The 15513-nt window shown below is 34.6% G+C and overlaps 2 protein-coding genes across 2 annotated transcripts in view; one reads left to right on the top strand and one right to left on the bottom strand.

Annotated features, from left to right (window-relative positions):
- Positions 1 to 280: 280 nt before the first annotated feature.
- LOC107038501 (SAYSvFN domain-containing protein 1) lies at positions 281 to 2901 on the top strand. Its single transcript, XM_015257640.2, has 2 exons — positions 281 to 561; positions 1928 to 2901. The coding sequence occupies exons 1-2, from the start codon at positions 430 to 432 to the stop codon at positions 2249 to 2251; spliced, it is 456 nt and encodes a 151-aa protein (XP_015113126.1). The 5' UTR covers positions 281 to 429; the 3' UTR covers positions 2252 to 2901.
- The window catches only part of LOC107038500, a 27784-nt gene continuing 14843 nt past the window's right edge, over positions 2573 to 15513 (bottom strand). Inside the window, exons 5-7 of the mRNA XM_015257639.1 lie at positions 8673 to 8880; positions 2916 to 2997; positions 2573 to 2814 (exon numbers count right to left, since the gene is read on the bottom strand). Coding sequence (XP_015113125.1) covers positions 2616 to 2814; positions 2916 to 2997; positions 8673 to 8880 — 489 coding nt within the window. The 3' untranslated portion in view covers positions 2573 to 2615. The remainder of the gene's footprint in view (positions 2815 to 2915; positions 2998 to 8672; positions 8881 to 15513) is intronic.

The following is a 15513-nucleotide window of genomic DNA, read 5'->3' as shown; positions in this document are numbered from 1 at the left end:
AATCCAATATAATAATCCGATAATTTTAACCTACGAAACTTGACACCTTTATTTGTTTGCAACGAAACTATCGGGAAATACCCGATAGTTTTGAAGCGCTTGGCGTATTGCTATTAAAATTTTCCGAGAGTCAGAAAGAAAAACTATTATATTATTCTGAAATATTCCGATCTATCCGACTTGAATTACAAATTAAATTTCCGATCGATAAGAAAATTCCCAGAAATAGCTCTCAGAGACATCTACCGATCGTAACCCTTACCCACTGACAATCCCGTGACGTCAAAAGTTGACAAGTGTTTCCACTGGTTCTCAGAGTGAAGTGAAGCATCGATGTTATTACCGTGACAATGTGTCCACGTAATTTTGTCAACTGTTTAGAAACAATCTCGTGATTAGAACGGTAAACACCAAGCAATTAATAATTAAATGGAGGCAAAGCTTGAGGCTTATAGAACGAGAAAACGTCGAGAAGCGATGGTGGAAAAGGCGAAAAATTCTATAAAAGGGGTTTTGTCTTGGCAGGAACAGCCTGTGCCTTTGTTGTCCAAAAAACTTGAGGTATTTCATAAAACAAAAAATCGAATGATAGAATTCATTTTAAAAAATTGATTACCAAATTAGATTTCAACTTATGTATGATAACTATTTTTGATGACTTTTGCTCTCACCGGTTTTGAAATTTTTGCTCTTCACAGAGAATCTGATGTGCTATGAAAATTCCTGATGTATTCTGGTCCAAGATTTCTAGGTCTCATAATATAATAACACTTGATCCACCGTGCTAGACATCCAATTATTATAATGTTGACAAACTCAGCAGTAAATGAAAATACTTGAAAATATAGCACGTATGAAAAAATTCAATAGAAAACCTAGCGAATTCACTAGAAAATTCTATTGAAATTCCATAGGAATTCTATGGGGTTTCTATAGGATTTCTATTGGAATTCTATTGGAATTCTATTGAAAAATTCTATTTGTTTTTTACGCTAATTATATTGGATATTCAATAAGAAAAAGTCAATAGATTTCGAATTTCTGTTTGAATTTTTCTCTTGAGACTTTCCTATAAGAATGCGTGGGCATCAAGTTTGTTCCACTCGGATTCTGTGATGCAAGACAACGAAATCCAGCGGAAAAAACTTGGAAAATTTGAGCCCAATTCTACTAGAAAAAATCTCAAGTGAAAAATTCAAACGGAAATTCAAAATATATTGACTTTTTCCTATCAAATATGGAATAAAATCAGTGCAAAAAACTAGTAGAATTTTTCAATCGAATTCCAATTGAAATGCTATGAAAACCCTATGGAATTCCTATAGAATTTCAATGGAATTTTCTAGCCAATTCTCACTGAAAGCAAATTGAGTTATTCTTAAATGAATGGCAATTGCATTTTGATTGGTTGTCAGATTTGGCTCATGATATAAACAATTATGAATCTTAAGCAGTAGTTCTAGTCACATGGATGTATAAAAATAAAAAGTACAAAAATCAAAGGTTGAAATGTAAAATGAAGATTTTCGATGAAAAGTTTTATTAAACGAATAGTATCGGTGAAGCAATAATACTTGGATGAAAAGTGTGGGATCTGAAAATGTCGCAAACGCAGTTGAGTTCAGTACGAAAGGATATAACAAATATAGAATTTAACAGTCAGTCCTATTTCCAGACAAAATTTGGATTCAAATTCGTTTCACTGTGCTATCTACGAAATCAACAGTACTATTGAAAAATATGCACAATTTTTTTTACAGTAGTAAAAATTCTTGTTCTAGCATCGCTCATTATTGAGATACATAAACATGGGAGATAACTAAACACACTTCCACAATTACAAAATCAATATTGTTGAATCAATCCATCGTTTTTCATAATTTAAGCCTGACTAAGTACCTTAACGTTAAGAATCAAAAGGTTACAGGACAGAGATGACCTGGAGAGTATCACTTCGGAGGAGAGCATCGACGTATCACCACAGAGAAATTCAACAATTACACAAGTGATTTATTTCATTTATTTCTTACTATGGGCAACACTCTACGTCATAGCACTGCAATTTGAGTTCGGCGCTGTTTACTTTATACTCTCGGCTTTGGTATTTATATGGAAAAATACGAGGTCGGGCCCCAAGAAAAAAGGAGAGGTCAGTGCTTACTCTGTTTTCAATCCCAACTGTGAGGCCATTCAGGGATCGATTAATATGGAGCAAATTGAAAGGGAGATGGGATGGGGAACACACAGCTGAATTCTACAGTCAATTGTATAAATAATTCAGTACTCAAGTGGTGGAATAAGTTATGTCGAATATCAAATTTTTAATTAGAGAAGAGTTTTTGTGACGACTCTTCCAAACATTGTTAAGTACTGAGATAATCCAACAATCCATGTTAATTTCAGTGACTCATTCTTGAAAATTGTGATTTGAAAAAGTATAAGAAATTGTTTTTTGAGTATTGCTAATCAACTACAAAGTTTTTCCAAGGTAAAAATAATTACGAACTATGAATGAAACTAAATGGAATGAAACCTTTCATTGCAGGAAATGAGAAATAATTAATATAGTGACTAATTGACGTGATTCTATCACATTTGGTTTATTGAACTCCGATTTAAGTCATGTCCTGTAATATTTGAATGACTGTATCGAAACACGAGAGCATTTTCCCAAGAATCTGAATAATTTCTTGATTTTTCTGTGATTTGGCAATTAATGTAATGTCAGTTTGTGATTGAAAGTTGTCGTCAGGACACAGGAGAGCTCTTTCCACGTCTTTCAGCAAGTCGTTTGTCATTCGCACTACTAGAGACCTAGAGACATTCATAAAAAACGTGATTATGAATAAATGTGTAATAAAGTTTTTTATTGATAATAATAAATGGAAGTTATGGAGTTAATTTGATTTACTCACTTTACTCCATTGATTTGTCCGATTTCATCATTCAGAATTCGTCCGTACTCAGTAATTGACGTCAATTTTCCTTTAATTTGTTCTGAAAATGATTAAGTCAATGTATAATCATCAAGTTTATTGTGAAACGATGCAATGTAACATCTAAAATTTGATTTTTTTGTTGATTGCACTTTATTACATTGGCGAAGTTTATACCGAGATATCTTTTTTAAATTATTAAATGTAGACGCTCAAATAGATGTACGGAATTATACTCTTACTTCACCCTTCTTTCTTACGACGAAAGATTATAAATCTATCAGTTATTAAAGAGAGACTACTATGAGTTTTAAAAGTTGGGGGCTATTCGAGTCAGATTTCTGATGCATTAAAGATTGAGTATATAGTCTAAAAATGAACAATTAGTGCAAAAAAATTAATTGTCTATTGCCCGTTTGCCCCGCAAATGCAAACGCTTGAAATGCTAAAAGTACAGATTTTTTTTCAAATTCGTTGAAAACAATGTGTAAAATAAAAATTACGAATTAATTTTTGAAATTTGACTCCTATACAGCTAATTCCATTTTTTTCGTATAAAAAACTGCTCCATTCACGTAAAATAGCCAGAAAAGCGGTCCTCAAAATATTGAAAATATCTCGGTTCTTTTAGGAACATTTTTTTGTCTATTTTACGTGAATAGTGCAATTTTTTACATAAAACAAGGAATTAGTTGTGTAGGAGTCTAATTTTAAACAACCAACTCGTATATAATTGTTATTTAACACATTTTTACAAAAAATTTTAAGAAAAAAACCTCTGTAGCTCCAAAATTGGAGGCCCTTGACTATTTTTAATATTTTAAGCGTCTGTGGGTTAAACGAGCAATAAACAATCAATTTTTTGCGCTAATGATTCATTTCTCGACGTATTTAACCGATCTTTAATGTACGGTAAATCTCACTCCATTAGCCCGCGACTTTTAAGTCATAATAGTCTTCCCTTAAGGATAGACGGGTGGAGAGCAGGATATTCCAAATATGCAGCCAATTTTATTAAGATTTTTTCACATAGTATTCGCGATCGTAACGTAGATATGGGAGCCACCAAGTGGTCTCTAAACTAACTACTCTTGGACGGTAACCAATGAGATCCCTCGGAGGGAACCAATGGTGAGGCTCAACCAATGAGATCACTGGATTCTATTTGATCTCATTGGTTGCCGCCCAACAGTAGTTAGTGGAGAGACCACTCGATGGCCCCCACATCTACGTTGCGTTCGCGAATTGAATCCATTTAGACACCGTTTTCAAAATTTGAGAAACCCCAGAAGCAGGGCAGTAACAAAAATGATTTTTAAAGTTCCTGCTTATACATGAGGTTAAAGGGTTCATTGATAACTCGCGCATTTCTCCTACATTATCGACCAGTCGGCAATATGGAAAAAATACTCAAATTATCGATGACCCATTTAACCTCACAGGTTAAGTCACCAGCAAATTTAAAAATCATTTTCATCACGCTGTGTGAAAAAGTGATTTTTTAGGCACGCTTCGCCTTCGGGACGTAAGGAAAACTTGTCAAACGGAAAAATTGTTAAATAAGAATGCGAAGGGGGCACCATCCGGTAGTGATGCCACGGAGTATGGTTTTTGGGGTAAAGAAGAGTTTTCAAGTTAGAATTGTATAGATAAATTCAATAGTATATTATGCCACCAGGTGATAAAAGTATTATCTGGCGAATGTGGATTATAATCCGAGCCGGCCGAAGGCGAGGATTATAATCACATTCGCCAGATTAGTATATTACAATCCCACGAGTCAAAAAACACCATTACGCATGAGTTTCATATACTATTTTATGTTATAGGGCCCAGAATCCGCGATTCTACCGAGCGAAGCGAGGTTAGAATCGCGTGATTCTGGGCACCTATGACATAAAATGCTTTTATCGCCGTGTGGCATACAGTATTTTATGTCGTTGGGCCCGAGAAAACCGCGATCTAACCGAGCGAAGCGATTCGGGCCCAACGACATAAAATAATATTTAGTTTAAGATAATTAATTAGGGAGATATCTCAAGCACATTGAATTATACGATATCATAGGGGCAAAATGGATATTTTCTGACCTCATTCGGTTTCTTAGAGGTAAAATGGGTCTTTTCTGTACTCCTGCGATTACATGGGGGCAAAATGGGTTTTTCGTGAACTCGTACGATTTATTAGGGGCTAAATGGGTATTTGCTGACCTCATACGATTTGTTAGGGGTAATAAAATGGGTCTTTTCTGTACTTCTACGATTTCATGGGGGTAAAATGGGTATTGACTGACCACATATGATTTCATTGGGGCAAAATGGGTATTCTGTGAACTTTTACGATTTCATTGGGGTAAAATAGGTATTTACTGACCTCTTACGATTTCATGGGGGTAAAATGGGTATTGACTGACCACATATGATTTCATTGGGGCAAAATGGGTATTCTGTGAACTTTTACGATTTCATTGGGGTAAAATAGGTATTTACTGACCTCTTACGATTTCATGGGGGTAAAATGGGTATTGACTGACCACATATGATTTCATTGGGGCAAAATGGGTATTCTGTGAACTTTTACGATTTCATTGGGGTAAAATAGGTATTTACTGACCTCTTACGATTTCATGGGGGTAAAATGAATTGCGTATAGAATTTATATAGGATTTTCGCGTATGATACTCGGATATTTTGATACGGATATTTTGAATACAAATTATTTCTATACGATTTCTATAGGTTTGATCCTATACGACACACTGCCTCATGTAAATAAACATTTCATATGGAGATGCACCATTTCTCTACGTTTTTCTCTAGAACGTTTACATATCTTTCGTACGAAAACAAAAAATTACGTCAAAATTTATGTATAGAAATAAATCGTATAGAAAATATTCCTATACAAATATCCGATCATCATGTACGTAACTTCTATAGGGTTTTATACGCAATCCGGAAAGAAAATTGTTATAAGATTTGTGACGTGTGGAGATATTCACACGTCGATTTTATTCAATTAATATTTTCTAGATAGAAAAAGTCCCAAATGCTCAATAAGCAGTCTCACGGTGACACCTGAGTCCAGCTTCTCAGAATGGAGCTGTTTGATTGTCTTAGCCATTGTCAGTGATGGACATATGGCCGTGTTAGTTAGAAAAACCGTGAGAACACTTATTTAGCATTTTCGGTCAGCAACGACTTTGAAGCTCTGGAATAGGGCAGAGTACGGCAGGAGTTGAAGATGGACGGACGTCCTCTCCTAGCCAAAAATCTATAGTAGATCCGCGTCGAAACCGAACCCATTTAACAGTTGATTTTATACTTTACCTATCTATTCAATATACTGTCAATTATTAATGTAACAGTGGTGCTCGATTGTTTTATACGAAGAATACCTAATCAAATCCTATTCTAGTCGCGTCACGTTAGATCTTGAGAGAAATCCGCGTGAGGGAGGTAGAAAACCTCTCACGTCACAGATTAATAAGTTATTTTTTCAAAAATCTTCCAAAATGTTCAGAAGTTCTCCGTAAAAAGTTTTGAAGAAATTGTATTCGAAAGATAGGTTGAGATGTCTGAAAATCATCTGAAAAGTTGAAATTTGCAATTCCCTCAGGAAATGTTATACAACCTTTTGCCTGTAATTTGTGAGGCATTTACAAAATATGTGTAAATGGTTTCAATAAACGTACCTCTAAGTTATGTTGAAATAGCTCAGAATAAATTGAAACGTAAATATTTGCTATTCCCTCCGTTATTTTTTATACGAAGTATTAGTTCCTATTTGTAGGAAATAAAAAGAAATGATTCCACGGAAAAGCGTGGAAATATGGAGGAACATCTCCGTAGAACCGCCAAAATAACGACACCATTCCCTGGCGGTCCTGTAATGCCGTACGTTTTTCTNGTAGGAAATAAAAAGAAATGATTCCACGGAAAAGCGTGGAAATATGGAGGAACATCTCCGTAGAACCGCCAAAATAACGACACCATTCCCTGGCAGTCCTGTAATACCGTACGTTTTTCTATTAAAATTATTCATATAATAACAACAGAATATAATAATTTCGATAATAATCGTCGACTTGGAAAAGAATGAATAATTAATACACAGAAGCATTATGACCTAGACGAAAATTACAAAAAAGATTTATAATGATATTATTAAAAGAAAAGTATAAAAGACTTAACTGTCTGGTAGGATATGTCCCCTAAATCCGTTATTTCCTGAATGAATCACAGTTGCAACGGATCAGTATACAGTACAGGGATGAAGTTATCACGCTATGGAATCGTAGAAGTACACGAAACACCCATTCTACCGCTATGAAATCGTATGTGGTCAGTAAATACCCATTTTACCCCCATGAAATCGTAGGAGTACACGAAAAACCCATTTGAAATCGTAGGAGCCCCCATGAAATCGTAGGAGTACAGAAAAGACCCATTTCATCCCTAAGAAATCGAATGAGGTCAGAAAATACCGATTTTACCCTAATGAAATCGTATGAATACAAGAAAAACCCATTTTGCCCCAATGAAATCGTATGTGGTCAGTAAATACCCATTTTACCCCCATGAAATCGTAGGAGTACAGAAAATACCCATTTTACCCCTGACAAATCGTATGAGGTCAGAAAATACCCATTTTACCCCAATGAAATCGTGAAAGTTTACAGAATACCCATTTTGCCCCAATGAAATCGTAAAAGTTCACAGAATACCCATTTTGCCCCAATGAAATTGTAAAAGTTCACAGAATACCCATTTTGCCCCAACAAAATCGTATGTGGTCAGTAAATACCCATTTTACCCCCATGAAATCGTAGGAGTACACGAAAAACCCATTTTGCCCCCATGAAATCGTAGGAGTTCAGAAAAGACCCATTTTACCCCGAAGAGATCGAATGAGGTCAGAAAATATCCATTTTGCCCCTATGATATCGTATAATTCAATGTGCTTGTCACTACCGGATGGCGCCCCTTTCGCATTCTCATTTGACAATTTTTCCGTTTGACAATTTTTCCTTACGTCACCTTCGGCTCGTGCTATAAACCTCCCACGAGCCAAAAAACTCTTTTCCGCACTTGTAACGAAATATATTATTTTGTTGTTGGCCTGCTTTTGGAGTTTCTCAAATTTTATAAACGATGTGTAAATGGATTCAATAATGCGTAAAAAAATCTTTATAAAATTGGCTGCATTTTTTTAATATTCTACTCCTCGCCCGATTATCCTTAAGGTAGGGTAAACTGCCCAGTAGATGGACGCCTAAGAAAGCCGCCCAGTAGATGGACGTTTGTTTTTAGCAATTGAAAAAAAAAATTGATCGAAAAAAAATCGTCACTCAGGGGTTAAGAATCACAACAGTTAGTGAAAATTCAAAGCAACAATTCACATTTCAGTATTTTTTTGCGTAATTTCCTATCCAAAAGTAGCTCGTCCATCTACAGGGCACTGTCCATCTATTGGGTAGCTTACCCTATTCATGTGAATTAAATTATTTCTACACTTTGGTAGGGTAATTATCAAACCCTACCAGCTTTTGGCGTAACCCAGGGTTCCCAACGAGGACGTAGCTGATTTTGAATCCTTCAAAGCCATGAAGGACGTAAATTTAATCTATAAAAATTAATTGCCTGCAGGGCCACTACACTATCAAACACCTTCAATCGACCATCAAACGATTTCTTTTAATTTGGAAGAGATACCATAACAACATGGTTTCCTTACGAATGTATGGACGTAGATCAGGTGTTGTTAAATTGGAAAATACTCTTTTCATTGTGTCTTCGACAATTCGAGGATTCCATTGGAATATATTCATGTGGGAGAGGTTCCACAGACTTGACGCTAAAATTTTTGCAAGATTTCTCCGATGAAAAGTAATTTGCTGTTGATGCTCAGGGGAACCCTCGGACTTTGTATCATTTGTAGAGCCCTGAAAAATCATTATCCATTCTGTAAATTTGAAATATTATATCGAAGTACTATTCGCCTCCATCTCGACCTGTAAACCTCACATTCCGCAAATAGCATGTTCCAATTGGAGAAATTTTATCACCCTATGTGTAAACGGACAGTTTACGTACGCTCTGCAAGCCCCACTTCTTACCCGTCACACTGATGGAAATAGTATGTTTCGTCATTAAGCCGAAAAAAACTTTTATGCCACTCATGCCTGAAACCGGTTGGATTACACACTCGACGCTTTGCGTCTCGTGTCTAATTCAGCCGGTTTCAGGCTTCGTGACATAAAATTTTGTTCAGTACTTGTTGGGAAATTTCGTCCTTAACGTGTGTGGTTACATCACTCGCCTTCGGCTCATGCTGTAAACCCCACACACGTTAAAGACGAAATTGCCCCACACGTGCTGAAATATACTATTCTGGCGAATATGAGTTTGCAGCCCGAGCCCGAGTTTGCCACTTCGCACTCGTCGAAAACCCCAGTGGCACTCGACGCGAAATGTACTATTTCTGTCAGTGTAGGTTGAAGAATAGCGTCAGAATAATCGTCGAATCTATTTTTGTCACGAGGCCGCAATACACTTTTCTGACGAGTGTGAGGGTTGCAGATCGAGGCGAAGCCGAGGAATGCAATCACACGAGTCGGAAAAGTTGTTTTCGGTTGAGTGATGAAAAAAGGGGTTTATGTCTAAAAAACTTCGTCAAAAAAATTTAATCAATAAAATTTGGTCAAAACAACTTGGTAACAAAAAAAACTTGAAGAAAAAAATTCGAACAACCTGAACTTCAAAAAACTTGTAAAAAACTGTTAAACTGTTAACGTATGAAGAAAATTGCGAAAAAAAAATTGAAAAAAGTCCACAGACATATATACAGACATGCATCCATACATACAGACACCTTCTAAAAATCGCATATTCGGACTTTTGGACCATATTTAGTTACACTGACACAAAAATTTGGAACTTTAAATTTGAACGATTACAAAGCTTCCATTCGGAAGTAAAAACGGAAAAAAACCGAACGAACCGCAATGCAAAGCATCGTATCCAATCCCTGACACAAAGCCTGACACAAAAATTTGAAGCAAAAAATTCCGAAGCGCAAATGAAAAACAAGCAGGGGTTCGAGCCTATGCGACAGAACGCGTGTGACCGTTACTTGTTGCGTTATTAGTCCTTTTGTTTTTTTTTATTTCTGTCAATTCCATTGGTAGTAAGCTTCCGAATGGTTCCGTAGCAATTACCTGCCCTTGTGACAGGCATACAGCCGTAACCGCTTGCTACAGGGTGTCTACAGAAAGGTATTCAACCTTTTAATAGATTTTTTGACAAAAACGATTTTCAAATAAATTGCTCTATGCCAAAATGTATTGAATCGATCCGTCCAAAATTTTATACACTATTGTGACTCAATGGTATTAACTATTACCGAAAATTTTGAATTCTATTTCCACCTACGTGTATTGTGGAAGTTAAATCAACTCTGGCATGAAAAAATTAGAAACACGCGAATATCTCGAAAACTTTGTATGAACGGGTATCCATATTTTGATTAATCTCGATAGTGGATATCGATACAAGTATTTTGAAAAAAAAAAATTTCAATTCGACCAGTAGTTTTTTAGGACATTTTACGACATATTGAGCAAAACATATTTTCACCAAAAGTTAAATATCTCCTAAACTGTACGTCCGATTTCACCCTTCCACAATACCTCCACAAGTACCATAAGAGTAGGGATGGGCGATGTTTAAAAAAACATCGATTATTTAAAAAATCAATGTTTTTCTCATTACACCGGAGAAAAAACAAACTTTTTAAAATAATTTATTCTTCTCGTTTTTATTGAAAAATATATATTCAAAAAATATAACCCGAGGAACTTACGTTTCAATCATAAGTGCTGCTGGAGAGCTAAATTTTGAATCTGAAAACAGGGTTTTTAATTAATGGAAAAAAAATAGTGAATATTTTCTGTGGCTGGACGTTAGCTGCAATAATTGTTAAAAATTTCGATTTAAAAAAAAATTGAAAAATTTTAATTTGAAAAAACAATAGACGACTAGACTCCTTTACTTCTCATTCATAACATACATGCTGTAGAAAATAATGACTTCTGATTGCGGATAAATTATTATTTTGTTTATTCTCAATCAATCAACGTTATTATTCCACCAAAAATGAAAAATTTTGTTAACTTGGTCAGAAACATCGATGTTTGGGCATTAAAAATCGATGTTTTCAATTAATCGACAAACATTATCCATCTCTACATAAGAGTTACAATCGTACTTAATTTCAACTTTCTATCTCATTTTTTTCGTGGGTTGTCGTGTCTATACCGATTTTATGACAAAAATGAAAAGTGCTGATTACTACCAAGTTATTTCTGGTTAGGTAGAAATATTATGACTTGATTTGATAGATATTATCATAAGGAATATTTTGACGACAAAAAAATTCAATTCAGTCGCGTACTTTTTGAGATATTGAGCAAAAACGATTTTCGAGAAATTGCTGTATCTCAAAAACTACTGGACCGATTGAGCTGAAATTTTGCCCAGATCTGCTCCCAAACAATGCCAATTATTTCACAAAATTTCAGATTTTTAGCATCGACTTTACTCCTTTTTTTGGTCGATTTTTCGATTTTCTAATTTTCATTGCAAATGATCTAGAATGTCATGAAACGTGAAAAAATGATGTTTTTGAGGTTGCGTCTGTACGTATGTATGTGCAGAATGGCTGTTTTGGGGGTTTATTTTTAGAAATTTTAACATAAATACGGTGAAATTCGCAGATAAAAACTTGAAATTTTTACTGATGATAGCTATGAATAAGCCCCACTTTGTGGCTCCATTTGGGCTCAATCGGTCCAGTAGTTCCTGAGATATTGCCAATTGTTTAAATTTCGTTTTTCAGCTATATCTCCTCAATAAATGCACCGATTTCAACTTTTTTTTTTCAAAATATTCGTCTCGATGATCTCTACCTGAATCATTCATAATACATAGACCAATCACTGCTGAGTCTAGGAATATTGCCGTTAATCGGTTTTTTTGTGAAAAACGTTGTGCGCGCGATAACTCGATAAAAAATGTTAATATCGATTTGAAATTTGGTATGCTTGTAGCTTTTATGACATAGATGGATGGTATTTTGAATGGGCAAAATCGACCGAGCGGTTCGCGAGATATTCAATTTTTTGTAGAAATCCATTTTGGCAAATATCTCCTTAACTATTCGAGGGATTAAATTTTTTTTTTTTTTGAAATACTCGTCCCAATGACCTCCATCTGAAGCACCCATAATATATCGAACAATCGCTGTTGAGTCTAGAGATATTGCCGTTAATCTGTTTTTTTGCGAAAAGCGTTGTGCGCTCGATAACTCGATAAAAAAGGTTGTTGTTGACTTGAAATTTGGTATGTTCGTAGCTTTCATGACATAGACGAATGGTATTTTGAATGGGCAAAATCGACCGAGCGGTTCGCGAGATATTCAATTTTTTGTGGAAACCCATTTTGGCCAATAACTCCTTTACTTCTCGAGGGATTAAATTTTTTTTTTTTTTAAATACTTGTCTCGATGACCTCCTATTCCATATGAAAGAAGAAAAGTTGCACTATGGAATACCATCTGGAATGAGAATGATTTTTTTGAATTCGAATGGGACGTGTATTCATCAGCACAGATCAGTCTGTTTTGGAAAATACGAATGAAATCGAGAGAAATAATTGAATCGGAGTAAAACCACATAATTTTACATATGAAATTTTTAAGAGGACGAAATGATTTTATATACTACGGTTGAAATAATAAAAATAAAAAATAGACGATGCACTTCTTCCCTTCGGAAGCTTATAACCAATGTAATTGGTAGCAGAAAAATGAAGACTTTTGACATAACAGTGTGGTGTCACAAGTCTTCTGTCGAATAGGGTCGGTCGCCTGCTTGTTTCCTGAAGATTTATAAAAAAATTGTGAAAAATCCGCACACGCACAGTGACATACACACCCACACATATTTTCTAAAAACATCGTATCTTGACGAATCACCATGCAAAACACCGTACCCAGAATAAACAGCATCAAGTTTTGATTATAAATGATTTGACATAAATTCATATGCACGAGGAAATAAATAACACCACTATTCATATCCACAACACAACACTTAAAGCACAACATTCGATGCAATCCCTCTCAAATATTGTAGAGTAGCACGTTTGCTACTTTAATTCCAAACACAAACACAGATTTCACCTATATTCTTACAAAAGACAAGATAACCGAAAGGTTTTATTGACGGAAGTTCAATTTGACAAAAGTTTAATTAACGAAAAGTTCACTTTCCCAATTTGAATTTAACCAGGTCTTTTTAACGAAGTTTTTTAGACGTGCTCCGGAAAATAGTATATTATGCTACAAGGGATTTTGCGGGTTGAGGTCACGACTCCCAAAAGGCAAGCGTCAGAGCACTACAAACTTACGAATAAAAAACTTCCTATCACCTAGATTTCTTATTTTCACATTTAACAATGGAATTAAAATGTAATTTTACTTTCGATCGACACTTCTGATCAGGCGATATAAAATTTTCGTACAATTTTTTACAGCAGAATTTCTTCAACAAACATTAGCAATATGTCGAAAAATAATCGACTACATCGATATAATTATAATTGTGCGATTTATGTCTACTTTCTTTTTATAACTACGCCGATGTAGCCATATCAATTACTAATACGGCATATTTAGGAATTGTGATAATAAAACAAAAAACTATTATATTGATTCTTGAAGCCAGTGATATACCGCAGCCACGAATAAATATCATGCTGAACATTTGAATACAAAATAGTTAGGCAGCGGAATTAATTAATGCCTCCAATCAAGAATTACTTCAATGTACTCTTGAAGATATGACTACTCTTGATGAACTAATATCTTCTTACTTGTATTTACGGTAAAAAATTGATAACTCTAAGGTCATTAACTGTAGTCTGAGTATACTGGCGGAATTACAACAGTATTTGACGGTTTTATGTGATTAAAAATGATAACGGATATAGATTCTAGCCAAGAAAATGATCCTAAGAATAATATATCTACCAATGATTTTTTTTTGACGAAAATTCCTTTAGTCTTCAGCCCTTGGATTACGTTAACGGGAATTAGAACTTGTAAGAACCTTTGCATTGATCTCCTTGTAGAAATGGAACTAGCAGAATCCATGAAATTGTATTATTGAGCATGACGCTAAAAAATCAATAATGGTAGGTATATAACTCCCGTATAATTATACTATCGTACAACATGTATTCAACTATTCCAACCCAAGAGCCTATTCTTTATTGTAATTTTTAGTTTGAGATTATTCGAATCAGGCGCCTAAAAATACTGCCGATTTTCGATTTAGCCGAATGATATAGCGAGCTCTGCTTTATCGACCTCGGAAGATAAGGCAGGGAACAACATATCGATAAAACATACAAAACAACCGCTATATAGGGGAGCGGAAGGCAAAATGGGGCATAAAACCTTAGAGGCTAATTAATTGTGTTTTTTGGTAAAAATTACTTATATTGGAGGTAAAATATGGCTTCAGCATGAGTTGAAATCACGCCAATTCAAAAAAAATAATTGAAGGACAAAATGGAATGCCCCAATTGAAATACCGCAAAATTGGGTTGATTGACTTTGATTACAAATAATATGAAAATAATTAAAATGTATACTTATATGTTACATATTTTTTCGATACATAATCGAAGTCGTCTCAGGGTGTTTTGACCAAATTCGCGGAATTTCAACATGAAAAAATTGAAAATAAAATAGGTCCAGGACGAAACCTAACTTGTTTGACAGTTCAAAATACTTGCTTTCATGACAAGAATTAATGAAAAAAATTCGAAAAAAATAAAACGACATAATTTTGAAAAATCAAGTTTTTCAACTTTTTGTTTGAATTCGTTATTATGAGCACCTAGAGATTGAGAAAAAAAATACTCAAAATATTCTTATAGATAGCAGAAAATGGAAAATTTTGATGGGTTATAAATGAAAATCCAATGAATAGAACTGAACTTATTGAAAAATGAAGAAAAAATCATATCTCTGAAATGGATTGTCGAAAAAATCTGGAAAAAAATTGAGAGATAGTTTTTAATTAACTCATCTGATAGTTATTTTATACTTTTCTCGCAAATTCATCATTATTTCAATTTTAGCGAAAATTTTGAGGTGTCCCATTTTACCCACCCTGCCCCGCTTTGCCCTACCCTCCCCTACTTAGCAGATAGAAAAATTATTTTGCGGCTGAATTTTATTTATATCAATTGGGAATAATTAGGGAGAATTTAGAAGCACAAAATTATAATTTAGGAGTCCATAGTTTATTTATAATTAATTGTTGTTTAAATTCCATATAGTTAGCAGATAATATATTGAAAAAAAAATAGTGAAATGAATCGATAGCAAATAATTTGGGAAGTTCAAAAATGTCAAATTCAGAATTAGGGAGTGGATAAATATCCTATTTACTAAATATGAACGAAATGTGAAGTTGTTTTATATCGAAATATCTCGAAACTGCCTG

This window comes from Diachasma alloeum, unplaced genomic scaffold (assembly GCF_001412515.2).
Source record: "Diachasma alloeum isolate Michigan unplaced genomic scaffold, Dall2.0 Dall_scaffold_00284, whole genome shotgun sequence".
In the NCBI taxonomy this organism is placed as follows: domain Eukaryota; kingdom Metazoa; phylum Arthropoda; class Insecta; order Hymenoptera; family Braconidae; genus Diachasma; species Diachasma alloeum.
This window is presented reverse-complemented; position numbering and strand designations above follow the sequence as displayed.